The sequence below is a fragment of the Mesoplodon densirostris genome, chromosome 2, assembly GCF_025265405.1.
Source record: "Mesoplodon densirostris isolate mMesDen1 chromosome 2, mMesDen1 primary haplotype, whole genome shotgun sequence".
Classification (NCBI taxonomy): Eukaryota; Metazoa; Chordata; class Mammalia; order Artiodactyla; family Ziphiidae; genus Mesoplodon; species Mesoplodon densirostris.
Window position 1 is genome coordinate 149351160 of NC_082662.1, and position 15789 is coordinate 149366948.

The window sequence follows — 15789 nt, forward strand, 5'->3', positions numbered from 1 at the left end:
AATTCTCATCAACTAAGAAAACCACTCTAGCAGAATTGCAGCCTAGTCATTGTTTTCCCGTGGCTGCTCCCCCTTTTCTTTTCTTTACATGTTTGATAAATTTTCAAATTGAAGGTACTGGTTGTAATAAATGAAGTAATTCAAAGATAAATAAAAGTTTTCTTCCCCCTGCCCAAGCCCCAGAGTTAACAGAATGGTGTTATTCTTTCACCAATGGTGTATTCTTTCACACCTTCTTACACGTACAGATACACAGGAGCATATGTAAACATATGTAAACATTCTTTGTTTTTACTAAAATAAAACCATGCATTTTGTATATGCATCTATAAATGCATTACCCTACCACTTTTTTTTTTTTAACTGAACAGGTTTGGAAATGTAGGTCTGTTTTGTTCATATATTTTACCTTAATTTTTGTGTGTGGGTATACACACATACACACAAACATAGATAAAAATTTCACATAAATGAAATTAACATCTATTTTCCATGCTCCCCTTCTGCCCCACCACATAATACATAAGCATGCAAGTGCAAGCATACACACACACACACACACACACACACACACACACACACACACACACAAAATGGGTATATATTTCTGTGTGTTTTATTTGGTCGTTGTTTTAGAAAAATGGAACCATGCTTCTGGAATCTGCCTTTTTTTTAAAATAGTAGTTTTCATTATGTACGTCCATAGAAATGAAAAATAAATTTTTTCAATTAAGGTTTTCTTTATTTAGGCCTTAATATCTAAAATGATAAGCTTGATGTTTTGTTTTTCAAGATAATTTAATACTAAGTTGACAGTGTTTGTAAAGTAACATTGTCATTTGAAAATTTTTACTTTTCTTCTAAACATTTCCAGAATCAAAGCCAATACTATTTGATAACATATTAAAACCCTTTTTTAGATTAGAGTGCTTCTGATGGAACTTGAAGAAGCGAGGGGTAACCATGTAATCCGTGATGAGGAAGTAAGCTCTGCTGATATAAGTAGTTCATCTGAAGTAATATCACAGCACCTAGTATCTTACAGAAACATTGAAGAGCTTCAACAGCAAAATCAACGTCTCTTAGTGGCCCTTCGGGAACTTGGGGAAACCAGAGAAAGAGAAGAACAAGAAACAACTTCATCCAAGTAAGCAATAGACTACGTTGGTTTATTCAGCAAACATTTATTGAAACCTTTTATGTGCCCCTAACAGTGCTGGATATTGGGAATATAGTGATTTAGGAGAAAAAAAAAACAACAACTGAGCAACAATACCAAAAAAAAAAAAAAAAATCTACTCTCAGGGACCTCAGTTTGTGGATGAGACTGATAATAGATAAGATAGGTAATAAGATCAATAAATAGATAATTTTAGTTCAGTGTGATTAGTGCTGTAATAGATAAGCCTATCCATGGGAGCGTAGGGTATGAGACCCAGCCTAGATTTTAGGGAACAGGCCAGGCTTCATGGAGAAAATATTTAAGGAATTACAGTAAAGAATTTTTTTTGAAAAAATGGTTTTGGTACAAGAGGAGGAAGAATGGCTATGAAAACAAGAAGACTGGAGTTTGGACTCAGTGGAATTGGTTTAATTTTTGCAAACAAATTTTTCAGATGACGTTAGTGAGTGTCTGTATCCTATATGGTGGGGGTTTTAAAAGTGATTCTTAAAATAGCAGTAGAAGAAAGAAAGGATAAGAGAGATGAAAATACTGTGCTTAATGATAGGTGATAAAATGCTTAGTCAATTTGCAATAGAAATTATAACTGCATCTCAATCTCAGTCCTGTGAAATAGACTGATTTCTTTTCCTGCAGAATAACTGAGCTTCAGCTTAAACTTGAGAGCGCCCTCGCTGAACTGGAACAACTCCGTGAATCACGGCGACATCAAATGCAGCTTGTTGATTCCATAGTTCGTCAGCGTGATATGTACCGTATTTTGTTGTCACAGACAACAGGAGTTACCATTCCTTTACAAGGTAGGTTTTTATACGTTATCTTAAAAGTTTCCAAGTATTTTTGGGAAATATTTCTGAAATGTATATTAGGGAATGGATTTTGCAATATAACTAGTATCTACTTTAACAGTGATAACTTCAAATTTGACTACCATATATGAGTGATCATAACACATCATCAATTCTAAAATACATTATTTTAGGTAAGAAAAATGCTGATCATTGTTGAAAAATATGCATCTGAGAGGCAATGAATTACAGTGTTTATTCTGGTTATGTTTTAACATTTAATCTGCAAAAATTACCTTTATTTAACTAGAAGTCATAAATAACTTTAATAAGTTGTTTAGTAGGTTCTTTGTGTCATAATTTCTATAATCTTATGATTTCATTTAAATGAGTCAGCTTGTTGATTTTTGGTAATGACGTATTTTGTGAAGAAATGTTACATCATTCTTTTTACGTTTCTGAAGCTTCAAGCTTAGATGATAGTTCTCTTGTGTCAACTCCAAAATGTTCAAGTACATCACAGACTGTTTCCACTCCTACTCCAGTACCTATAATTGAGTCAGCAGAGGCAATAGAAGCCAAGGCTGCCCTTAAACAGGTAAAGACCCCACCTTTACAGCTTTATCTTGGGTCAGGTTTTTTGAGAACATGGAGTATCATCTTCTAATAATTTCTCCAACATTTAGTTGCAGGAAATTTTTGAGAACTACAAAAAAGAAAAGGCAGATAATGAGAAAATGCAGAATGAGCAGCTTGAGAAACTTCAGGAGCAAGTCACAGATTTGCGATCACAAAATACCAAAATTTCTACCCAGCTAGATTTTGCTTCTAAACGGTAAATTTTCTTTTCAAAAATTAAGCCTAAACGGTATACTTAGTTTTCAGTTGAATCAAATTCAAGCATTAATTTGCGATAGTGTTACTTTTTTTGGTGGATTCTGATCCAGGATGAGATGTACCGGGGTTCATTTTTTACTTGTGGTTAATGATTATCCTGGATATTGCTGAGGAGTCAAGGTAGTTGTTTAGTTAAGTTGAAGTTCATGTAAGGCATGTTGCTATTTTTCCTTCCTGAGATTAAAGAAGATACTGTTTCCATAGGACTTAATTATTTTAAGTAAGGAAGATAAGAGAACTGTGAGCAAATTCAGCCTTTTCTAGTCTAAGTAGAAGAGAAGCAGGCTTTAGAGAGTTAATTTTGGGAAAATTCACTTTCTTGGTCACTTACAAAGGAATAATGGTAAATTTCATTCCATAGTTATTACCAGAGCCATTGAATACTTGTTAGTTTATCAAGTTAGGAAAAAACTTATTTCTTTGTATACTACATGGTCAAACTGTTTTTGTAAGTATATGACAAGCAGTTGTCTCTGTACATTCCAACAGTTTGATATCCCAATAAAAGCACCTTTTTTTCCCCTATGTTGATAGCTCTAGCCAGCCATTTTCTAAGCTTTCAAGCACATAAGAAAATAACATGAAGAATTTTACAGAGAAAAAAAAGGACTGGCAAAAATCCATCACTAACCATGAGTGAATATCTTAAATTGCATACTGTATTGTGATGGGTGTCTCGTGTATCCACATTATATGGCATTATTTTGGATATGATTTAAATACTTGTAAATGAGTAAGATTAAAAAGTTAATTCAGCATGAGATACTGTGCTTAATTAGAATTTGAATTTGACTGCTAAATGTGGAATTTAGAAAAAAGAATGAAGATTTTTACATTATTATATAAGCCACTGTTTTCTTATTATTAATCATGTAAAATTAAGTTCTTGTGAAAATCAAGGAACTAAACTAGGATATAGTACTTCAGTTGCTTATGGAATTTTTTTTTTCATATAAGTTATGAAATGCTACAAGATAATGTTGAAGGATATCGTCGAGAAATAACATCCCTACATGAGAGAAATCAGAAACTCACTGCAGCAACTCAAAAGCAGGAACAGATCATCAACACAATGACACAAGATTTGAGAGGAGCTAATGAAAAGCTAGCTGTTGCAGAAGTGAGACCAATTTCCGGCATCTCACTTGAGTTATAAGTTGCATTTGACACTTGTTTTTTAATTATTGCTTTGCTTTTACTCGTTGGTGTAATGTAGATATTTGAGGTTTGTGAATTATATGTCCTTATCAGATAGTTTCCAGGCATCCACTTGTCCATCAGATCGGTTGGGTGATTGTTTCTAATAAAACTGGAGAGGAAAAGAAGTTTGTTAGTCGGGACTAAGATTGTCTTACAGATTTTCCATTTCGAAATAAATTTATAAGTCACTGTTGCTCTAGTTACAACAAAGGCAGTGGGTGAATATTTTATCCATTCTTATTTCTAATAAAGGACAGTATAAAAATTTCGTTAGCATTGAATTATATTTCTGAATTTCAATGAATGAAATATAATTGATGAAATGAATGATGAATATAAATGTCAATCAGAAATTGACAGTACTTTCAACTAAATTCTAAATTCTTTGAAGATAAATCTTCATACAATGTTTTACTTTTTAAAAAATTGTCTCTCACAGCTTTTTAATCATTACTTATGAACTAGGTACAGTTGTCCCCCATTTGGCCTATCGAGAAACAGACGTAGAAGCTAAGTAATTTGCCTGTTTTGAGGCCATGATGAGAGATGGTTTGGTTGGGACTTAAAACCTAGCTTTTCTAATTCTGTTGGCTATATTCTTTCATTTTTGTCTTGTACCCACTCCTTTGTGGAGACTAGACAGCAGCACATTTTCAAACTGGTGGAGTAAGTTTTATGATTGATAGATAGTTTTTGACTCATCCTGAAAATATGAATATTTGAGGATATTGATTTTCAGCGAACCCTCCTATATCCCCTGAAACTCAGTCTTTACGGGGAAAAAAAGTTTAAATAGATCAGTCAGCACTTTCAAACAGATACTTAGAAACCAAGCTTAGGTTCTAAAACTTGCATAATTTAATAGTATGCAGGTATGACTATAGCACAATTTTTCAGTTTTGCCCCTTACACTCTGGCATTTTAGATTTTTTTATTGTTTGTTTTAAAGTCTGATTTGTTAGAGCAAAGATAGTGTTAGTATTTGTGGTAATTGCAAGATTTTTTCCTTTGATCTATTAGTATTTCCAATATTTGCTTCATATTTCAATACATGAAACTAAGAGTTGTATTTCTTTATATAGTGAAGAGATGTAGTCGCTACTGTTAGTTTCTAACATTAAGAAATATGTAGTAATGAAGAATCATTTTAATTTTATAACTGTGTTATTACATTTGACACATTGCTTTTCAACATTTTTTCTTTAACTTGTATTTGCCTCAAGGTAAGAACAGAAAATTTGAAAAAGGAAAAGGAAATGCTTAAATTGTCAGAAGTTCGTCTTTCTCAGCAAAGAGAATCTTTGTTGGCTGAACAAAGAGGGCAAAACTTGCTGCTAACTAATCTGCAAACAATTCAGGTAACCAAATAAAAAAGGACACATAGAAAAATTAAGTTATATTTGAACAATTTTGACATTGTATTTTCTCAGGTTTCTTAATGAAAATTCATGTCATTTTCATCATGCATTATGATCATTGAATTTGAAGTTTATTAAGACGTCAATATTCTAAATAAAACATTTAAAGAGAACTGACTGAAGCCATGCAATTGGCAGTTTTAATTCTCGGGTCTGTATTTATAGAGTCCTGTACAGTTTAATTGTTTACAAGATTAAATCTTTGGTTTATATTCTTTAAAACTTCAAGGAATCTGAATGGCCATTGGTAATATGGTTTTTATTTTCCCTATTAAATATATGTTTTAGTATGGAAAATGTCGAAATACCTTCTTGGTAAATGTTTTAGTTCTTAACCTCTTCATGTAGAAATGAGTTGTATTCCGATAATTTTCTATTGCCTTTGGTTTTTTTTTTGGTGGGGGGGCTTACTTTTTTCTTAAGTATAACCAAAATCTTTTTTTTACCTTAGGGAATATTGGAACGATCTGAAACAGAAACCAAACAAAGGCTTAGTAGCCAGATAGAAAAACTGGAACATGAGATATCCCATCTAAAGAAGAAATTGGAAAATGAGGTGGAACAAAGGCATACACTTACTAGAAATCTAGATGTGAGTCTGTGTTCTGAATTTCTATAGAATGTTTATGTTTAAAAATTAAGCTGGTGTGTAGATAAACTGTCATCTCATGTTGAAGCATAGTTTTGAAGAGATCTCTTACAGACTCTTAAGTTTTTCTTGGCTTTTTGTATGCTTAGTAATTTTTGATTGGGTTTTATCCTATTGGGTGCTGGATATTTCTCTGTTTCTATAAATCTTGAGCTTTGTTCTGGAATGCAGTAAAGTTCATTGAAAATAGTTTGATTCTATTGAATATATTTTTTACGATTTATTAAGCAGGCCCAAAGCAGTGCTCAGTTTAGAACTAATTATTCACTGCTACCAAGGCAGTATCTTCCTGACTGCTAGTCCCAGTGCCCAGTGAATTAAGAGCTTTTGCAGTCAGGCTGATGGAAACAGGCATTATTTATTCCTAATAACTCTCTCTGAGCACCACAGAGGCTTCATTCCAGTCTCTTTGGGTGATTCTTTACCCTGTGTAGGGTAATTTCATAGGCATGCACTGATCACAGTTTTGCTGAATATTCAAGAGGGATCCTGTGCAAATCACAGTACTCTGTGCAGCTCTCTTCTCTCTGATAGTCTGTCTTATGAATTCAAGCTAGCCTTCTTCTACTCTCAGTTCTATGTTCTCAATTCAGGAATCCTGTGGGCCTCATTTCCCTTTCCCTATGCCTTAGCCTGGACACTCTTAAATCAATAAGCTGGGAAATTGTAGGGTTCACCTCTTTTGTTTCTTAACTCAGGTATCACAGTTGTTTTAATGTGTTTTGTCTGGGGTTTTTTGGTTGGTGTTTGTTTTTTTGATTTTGGTTGTTTCAGATGGGGAGGTAAATCTCATCTCTGTTACCCTGTTTTAGCCAGAGTTTTAAAGTTCTGTAAAAAAGATAACTTGAACCTCTAGTTACTTAAGAACTTAAAGGTAAGAGTTTGTAGGGTTAATGTATCTTTTCTTATAGGTTCAACTTTTAGATACAAAGAGACAGCTGGATACTGAGACTAATCTTCATCTTAACACAAAAGAACTGTTAAAAAATGCTCAAAAGGAAATTGCTACATTGAAACAGCACCTCAGTAATGTGGAAGTCCAGCTTGCTTCTCAGTCCTCACAGAGAACTGGTAAAGGTAAATAATTAAGTAGGCTGATAAAAAGTACCTCTTTAGGTTTATAACATATCCTGTAGATAAATAGCCTATTCTATGTGGATACTAGCAAAAGATTTAAAAAACAAAAAACCTTTATTGTTCATATAGTAAAGCTCAGTTTTCCACTTAAATTAATAAATTTGCAGACTTGGAAGATTCAGAATAGTTGTACATATGGCAGCTGACCAAGATATGCTCTTAGTTTTCCAATTATTGAAACTATTTTACTGATACTTTAAGAATGTTTCTCTTGCGGAGGGTTAATATTTGAATTTTTAACTCTTCCTTTTGAGATGAGGTTACTTGTTGAATTTGTAATGATATGGCTCACTCACAGAAATAATTGATTGGCTTGGTCTCTTTTAGAGCAATATTTCTAATCTTTGCTCATTGATAGCCACGGGTAAAAGATTTGTCTCATTTGTCTCATTAGGTTTTGCTTCTCTTTTTCAAATACAAAGCCATTGTGTCCAGATAATCTTTCTACATGGTTTTATTTCTCAATAGAAGAGAAATTTAAAACATAAGTATATATGTGTATATGTGATATATATAGTATATGTATAATTATCCAATACTTCTTTCTTGTTATCATATGGTATGAAAACATTGTTTGTAATCTGCAATTTCTCCTTTTTCCATGAATTTTAGAATGAAAATTGCACTAAATGATTAAGGTGTAGTGTTTTGGAATAAACAACATTTAAATAAATTAAGAATGGTAATTTCTGCAAGTAGCTGTCTCAGCTACTTATGAGAATACTTATGTATTCTCTTTTTAAGTATCTTTTTTTAAAAAAATATTTGTAACAGCAGAGTTCTTTTGAAGAAATAACATACTGACAGTAACCTGTTTTTATTTTGGTATTCAGTATGGGTTGTAATATACTTTCTAGATAGTTAACTACTTATTTCAGCCTTAGTACTAACTTCACAGTCAGGATTGATAAGTCATCTCTCATATCTTTTAAAATGTTAATTTTAAGAAAGCTGTTAAATCTTTTAGGTCAGCCTAGCAACAAAGAAGATGTGGATGACCTTCTGAGTCAGCTAAGGCAGGCAGAAGAGCAGGTGAATGACTTGAAGGAAAGGCTCAAAACAAGCACTAGTAATGTGGAACAGTATCGTGCAATGGTTACTAGTTTGGAAGAGTCCCTCAACAAGGAAAAACAGGTATATACAATTTTGAAATCAGTTTGCATGCACTTATTAACTTTTTTTTTAAGTTAGATTGTTGCTATGTGTAAGGCACTGTGTAAACAAGTATGGATTCAAGTGACATCATTGCACTTACCTCTTAAGAGTGCTTGAGTCTAATAAGCCAAATAAAACAAACAAAAAGATCACACCAAATTTGTGAAACATGGAAAGTGTATTGCTGTAGAAAAGGTATAGATGAAATGTTGATGTGAGTGGGAGGTAGGTGAGATTGTCTTTTGAGTATGCATAACTTCACAAGAGAGAAGGCATTTGTGTCCAGCCTTGAAAGAAAGCATCATTTGGATAGTTAAAGGTAGAAAGTTATTCCACGTAAAAGGCACCATCAGCCAAGATAAAAAGGCTAGTTAGCATATTGCATTTATGAAGTGAAATAGTGAGGAATATAATTATAAACGTAGTCAAGAGCCAAATGTGAAAGGTTTTCAAGTCATACTAAATTATATGTTTTAAGATTATTGAGGCATTGATTTTTTTCCAACATGTCATAACCAGAATTTGCTTTAATTAGAAAGATGAACGTAATAGATTGGAGGATACGAAGTTTGTTTTGGAGGCTATAGCAATAGACTAGGGCCACAGTTTTAAAAGATCCTTTCATGGCTGGCATCATGGAAATCAAAATATGTGGGGAGAAAAACCCCTTTCAGTGGTAGAATGGACAGATTTGGCAAGTGGGTATGAAGAATGAGGGGAAAATGAAAACTGGAAATTTCACTTCAAAAGAGAAAAATGACCAGTAAACAGGTAGAGAGGTAAATTATGCATAGTTTTAAGTGATGTTTTTGAACTCTTTAATCAGCATTTGATGGATTTTTTTTAAAATACGAGGCAAACATTAATTTTAGTATTTTTAAAATTTAGTTTAGATTTGGGGAAAGTAACTGTATAATTTTAAATGTGTATATTCTTTGTATCTTATTGTTTGGTTGATGGCGAAGGTGACAGAAGAAGTACATAAGAATATTGAAGTTCGCTTAAAAGAGTCAGCTGAGTTTCAGACACAGCTGGAAAAGAAGTTAATGGAAGTAGAGAAGGAAAAACAGGAACTTCAGGATGACAAGAGAAAAGCCATAGAGAGCATGGAACAACAGGTAAATTAAGTTATTACTGTATCAATCACTTTTTCTATGGTAAGAGTTTAAATTCTTTTAACTAGCTCATTATTTACTATTCAGTTCATCTCAACAGATATTGAATGAACACATACCCAACAATTTTAGTTTTATGTTTTACTCTGTACATCTGTACATGTTTCCTTTCGGATATTTAAGACTACTTTATGGTACTAGGTATCAGTGCTGCTTTTTAGAAGCCTCTGCCTAAAAATTGACTTTTGCAGATAGTAATATGGGGTCAACATAGACCTGTAAAATTTGTCCAGTAGATTATATCAGGTTATGACTATTTTAAATTTAGTAAGAAGTCTTTGGGCTACTTGTATTTTGAAAAATCTATCTCCAGTATTTTTAAAGTAAGTTTGCAATTAACTCTGGTTTTAATCTTGTTCTTCTGATTTAGTTATCTGAGTTAAAGAAAACACTCAATAGTGTTCAGAATGAAGTACAAGAAGCTCTTCAGAGAGCAGGCACAGCTTTGAGTAATGAGCAGCAAGCCAGACGGGACTGTCAGGAACAAGTAAGTGTCACTCTTAGAGCCAGTTATTGAGAAGTGAGCTTTGACCTTAGGGAACAGTTCTTGGAGTATATTAATGCATTTTGGGGATTGGTGAATCTTACAAAAATGTAGGTTTATTTCCACTCTTGTGGAACTTGGAATAACATCAGTTGAAAAGTATAGGTGAAGGCTAAAAGTAAACACAGGTTTCCCCTGCTGTCCAAAAGTAGAAAGTTCCTATGAAGCCGTGTGTAAACTGAAATGGCATTAAGTGAAGAAACAATTATCTTAGGACACATCTTGTTAATGGAAGCACAAAATAAATTGAGGTAAAGCACAGATGCTCACAGACACAGTTCAAAGCTATGACAGCTTGATGTTGAGATGCTGAGTGTAGTCTCAGGGAGGGAGCTTGGCGGTGCCTCTCTTGCTACTCAGGGTGCGCACAGCCTCTATAATGGCTCCTGCAAAACAAATGCTGAACGCTTTTCACTTTTCTCCTTTTTTGTAAAAGCAAAAATGCTCTTTGGATTTCTTTTGGTTAGCAAAAACAGACGCTAATGTAGGTTTCTCATATAAGCAAAGTGGCATAAAGCAAACTTTCAAAAAGTAGGAGATACCTGTAGAGCAATATCAATTAACAAAACAAAGTTGATAAATGGGAAAAATATAGAAAAATAGGAGTTGGAGATTAAATGTGTACTTGCTTTCACTTGCAAACATTCTTTCACTATTGTAGTCCTTCACTAATTCTAGTTGTAAAGCTGTACTACAGACAAGATAGAGATACTTTTCTCAACAAAACAATTTTAATACCTTTTTAATGCATTACTGAGCTTACACAGATTTCTATACACCACTGTTTATAAGCTTTAAAAGTACAAAACCACATTATTTAAGTATACATACAGCATGCACACACACATATATGTGATACTGCTTTTTATGATTTTGTATGAAAAAGAAATGGTAAAACAATTCAGGAAAATGGGGATTATTGAAATGGTAGAATGGGAAGGAAAGACATGTAAGGATATTGGAAACATTCTCATTTTTATGTTTGGTGGTATGTTAATAGCCATTCGTTGGGTTACTGTTCTTTATTGCTTACATATTGCTTATATACATAACATGTATATGTATCAGGATTACTTTAAAAATGGAATACAGGGGAAAGTGCTTCAGATTGAAGGTAAATTAGACAAAAATGAATTGTGTTTGGCTTATTGCCAAACAGCGTAACATTGGAAATTAGAATCAAAGAATGTATCCATATTTCAGTACTCAAAATAGATTATTTTCATTTCTCTTCATTCACTTTGTGTGTATATATGTATTTTATGTAACTCAGTTATATTTAGTCTTTTTTTCATAAAGGCTGTTCCGAGTTACTATATCATGTTCTTAAGTTTCATTTTGAACAGATGTTTAATATTTCATTAAATAGATACAGTGTGATTTTTTAAAAAAAAATTTTAACATCTTTAATATTAGAGTATAATTGCTTTACAATGGTGTGTTAGTTTCTGCTTTATAACAAAGTGAATCAGTTATGCATATACATATGTCCCCATATCTCTTCCCTCTTGCGTCTCCCTCCCTCCCACCCTCCCTATCCCACCCCTCAAGGTGGTCACAAACCACCAAGCTGATCTCCCTGTGCTGTGCGGCTGCTTCCCACTACAGTGTGATTTTTAATCATTCTCCTATTTTGGTACATTTAGTGATTGTCTTCACTTTTATTACTTTAAATAATACAATGTACATCTTTTTAAAGACTAGCTTTATGGGTTTTTAATCATCTATGTCGATGGGGAAATAATTCCTTTCAGGCTAAAATAGCTGTGGAAGCTCAGAATAAGTATGAGAGAGAATTGATGCTACATGCTGCTGATGTTGAAGCTCTACAAGCTGCCAAAGAACAGGTTTCCAAAATGGTGTCAGTGCGTCAGCACTTGGAAGAAACAGCCCAGAAAGCAGAATCACAGTTGTTGGAGTGCAAAGCATCTTGGGAGGAAAGAGAGAGAATGTTGAAGGTATTATTGTACATCATAATCATATTGTACATCAGAATGTTTGGAGAATTGAAAGTTTTTTTTTTTAATGTACATTGGAAAATCTGCTATTATCATAGACTCTTGGCTTATAGGATGAAGTTTCCAAGAGTGTTTCTCGCTGTGAAGATCTAGAAAAACAAAACAGATTACTTCATGATCAGATTGAAAAATTAAGTGACAAAATCGTTGCCTCTATGAAGGAAGGCGTACAAGGTCCATTGAATGTATCTCTCAGTGAAGAAGGAAAATCTCAAGAACAAATCTTAGAAATTCTCAGGTAAATCCAGTATATTCTTAATGCTTTACTTCTGTGGTTAACAACAATTATGAAGTGACACTATAAATGTATAAATTAGACAAGTGGGAGTTATATGATATTTAGGTATAAAGCTCATTTGTCTCTTATTAGTCAACAAACCCACTATCACCCAATTAGTGATCACTTTGGACATTTAGACATATGCCAATTTAAATAAATTAGTTCAAGTTAAATCTAACAGTAAGAACTTGAGTGGGTTCTTTAGAAAATTAATTGCCTTTCGGATTATTTTAAAGATAGAAGCCACTGTCTGTAATGAAATATATCCCCCATTATTTTTTAATGAAAGCATTGTGTAAAAATACTTTTTAAAGTGAATGATTTTTGTCATCTTAAAAATTATCCAAGTTTTGAAATGTTATATTGGCATTTTTCTATTCAAATAAAATACATATTCTTGTAGATTTATACGACGAGAAAAAGAAATTGCTGAAACTAGGTTTGAAGTGGCTCAGGTTGAGAGTCTGCGCTATCGACAAAGGGTTGAACTTTTAGAAAGAGAGCTGCAGGAACTGCAGGATAGTCTAAATGCTGAAAGGGAGAAAGTTCAGGTATGTATCCTAAGCTTTAAGAAAGCACTTGTTAAATCAAGAGATGAGGGCTTCCCTGGTGGTGCAGTGGTTGAGAGTCCGCCTGCCGATGCAGGGGACGCGGGTTCGTGCCCTGGTCTGGTAGGATACCACGTGCCGTGGAGCGGCTGGGCCCGTGAGCCATGGCCGCTGGGCCTGTGTGTCTGGAGCCTGTGCTCCGCAGCGGGAGAGGCCGCAGCAGTGAGGGGCCCGCATATCGCAAAAAAAAAAAAAAAAAAAAAAAAGCAATCAAGAGATGAGCTCATTTCAGTTTCTAATAACATAAAATTTAGTTTGAAATAAGCATTCTGTTTAAAATTCATTAAACATTAGTAAACACTGGCACAATACAGTGGTGAGAGACTAATGGTAACCAGACTGACTGCTTTCAAATTCTAGCTTCACACCATGAGATGTGTGCCTTGGATGCATTGTTTAACTTCCTTGTTCTTAAACTTCCTTGTCTGTAATATTGGGGTGATAATAATAGTGAGGATTGAGTTAGTACACATGAAGCATTTAGAATCATGTCTGGTACACAGTGAGTGCTTAATAAATTTCAGTTATCTTAATTTATTACTGTAGTTTTCATTATAGATTGATAGTCATTTTAGAAAAAAAGGTAGGTTGAAACTGCTACAGAATACTCCTTTCTCATCAGAGAAAGTGTAGTCAAAACAGTTGACCGAAGGAGAAAAAAAGATGCTTAGTGAATATGTGATCACAACATAAGCTTATTAACTCCTTAGTCCACACTACCACCCAAAGGCTTACTATTGCATAACCTCATTCTGAGGAGATGCAGTAATACAACTCTACATCTGGAAGGAAGGAAATTAAGACCTTGAATCATTTATCTTCTTTTAACTGATAGTTGGAATGGCTGCTAGAGACAAACCATTGAGACAGGGGAAAGTGAATAATTGAACAATTAGATTTATGGGATTTACATTTTCAGACAGAAATTTAAAATTCCAGAGTTATATCCTATTGAGAAAACAACCCAAATTCAAACATATCTCATTATGGAAATAATAAACAGACCCTCTAATTCAATGGAGTTAACAGTTGGAGGAAAAGAGCAGAATCGGGGTTTCTAACAAAGACTGTATATTCTCTCAGTCTCTTCTGCTTTCCTTGCTGTTCCTTTGGGCTGTAGAAAGGCAAATAATACTAGTAGAAAGTGCCCAGCCCAACCAACTCTTACATACAGTCAGAGGAGAGTCAAGAAGTAACATACATTATATCAAAAATAATAGAATGTCTACCAAAGATGAACAGTGTAGCATGGCAGTCATGAACCATAGATTTTAAAATGGTGAAGGAATAAAGTAACATGTGCAAAAGATAGATAACTATACTCAATGAGAACAGAAGAAAAGTTCTTCACAAATGAACAAATATTCAGTAAAATTTCTCAGAACCAAAGTGATGAAATAACTGAGTGAAATGAAAAAGAGTTTCTGAAAAGGGGAAAAAACTGAGGATCAAAATAACATTGTTTTAGAACTATTTCAATTCAGTGTAGCAAGAAAAAAGGATAGATACAGAAAGATCTGGATTGATGTTCTTACCTAATGTAAAAACTATTTGTCAGCAGGATTTGTAGTATCTTTTTACTTTCATCTTTTAATTTCTAGTATTTGTTTAAACTCTGTAATTAGCATGAATCAGAAAAACATGTAAGACTTCTAAGAATTTGTTTTAAAAGTTGACATTTCAATCCTTTTTACTTTTGTAGGAAAGATTAGAACTGGTAGGAAAAGGTAGGTCTTAATCTACTGTTATATGTTGCTGTATGCATGTTTGAACACTTTAGGTAACTGCAAAAACAATGGCCCAGCATGAGGAACTGATGAAGAAAACTGAAACAATGAATGTAGTTATGGAGACCAATAAGATGCTGAGGGAAGAAAAGGAAAGGCTAGAACAGGATCTACAACAGATGCAAGCCAAGGTTTGTAACTTACCAATGAAGAGTAGAGGCACATTATTTTTAATAGTATTTTAAATAAACTCTCACATCAGGTATTAAAAAAAATACTGGAACTATTTTCAGGTGAGGAAACTGGAGTTAGATATTTTACCCTTACAAGAAGCAAATGCTGAGCTGAGTGAGAAAAGCGGTATGTTGCAAGCAGAGAAGAAGTTATTAGAAGAAGATGTCAAACGTTGGAAAGCACGTAACCAGGTAAGTGCAATTAAACCCATTCCAAAATATGGAAACATGTTGATTTAAAATAATAGGGTAAAATTTAAGGGGATAAAAATGTTTGATAAGCTAGTGGAAAGTATTATGTGTTTATCAGTAAAAGTCTAACGTGTACACCTGTACATATGTGACAGGCATTAAACTTATAACTCAGTTTTTAAAGTTTTGCTTACATTTTGTATATTTTAAAAAACAGCTAATTTATTTACTTGGATTCCAAATTTAGGCTTCTGCTTTATCTAAAATGCTTTGGTACGTGAAAAATGGATTTATGTAGCTTACTGAATCACTTTAAGAAGACTTGTTCACTGACTGCTACCTTTTTAGGAGGGACAAAACCATATAGCATAGTACGGTTAGAAATGCCAGCTCTAATCAATGAATTTAGTAAAGTAGCAGGATACAAAATTAATGCACAGAAATATCTTGCATTCCTATACACTAATGATGAAAAATCTGAAACAGAAATTAAGGAAACGCTCCCATATACCATTGCAACAAAAAGACTAAAATGCCTAGGAATAAACCTACCTAAGGAGACAAAAGATCTGTATGCAGAAAACT

The 15789-nt window shown here is 33.5% G+C and overlaps 1 protein-coding gene across 2 annotated transcripts in view; it reads left to right on the top strand.

Annotated features, from left to right (window-relative positions):
• Window positions 1–15789, top strand: part of TPR (translocated promoter region, nuclear basket protein) — a 66406-nt gene that overhangs the window by 20149 nt on the left and 30468 nt on the right. For both annotated transcript variants that reach the window (XM_060091127.1, XM_060091129.1), the window contains exons 15-30: window positions 921–1147; window positions 1820–1983; window positions 2436–2569; window positions 2658–2806; window positions 3826–3988; window positions 5292–5426; window positions 5938–6078; window positions 7047–7212; window positions 8240–8406; window positions 9393–9545; window positions 9973–10089; window positions 11901–12104; window positions 12218–12402; window positions 12848–12995; window positions 14833–14970; window positions 15073–15204. In XM_060091127.1, the coding sequence (XP_059947110.1) occupies window positions 921–1147; window positions 1820–1983; window positions 2436–2569; window positions 2658–2806; window positions 3826–3988; window positions 5292–5426; window positions 5938–6078; window positions 7047–7212; window positions 8240–8406; window positions 9393–9545; window positions 9973–10089; window positions 11901–12104; window positions 12218–12402; window positions 12848–12995; window positions 14833–14970; window positions 15073–15204 (2523 nt within the window). The remainder of the gene's footprint in view (window positions 1–920; window positions 1148–1819; window positions 1984–2435; window positions 2570–2657; window positions 2807–3825; window positions 3989–5291; window positions 5427–5937; window positions 6079–7046; window positions 7213–8239; window positions 8407–9392; window positions 9546–9972; window positions 10090–11900; window positions 12105–12217; window positions 12403–12847; window positions 12996–14832; window positions 14971–15072; window positions 15205–15789) is intronic.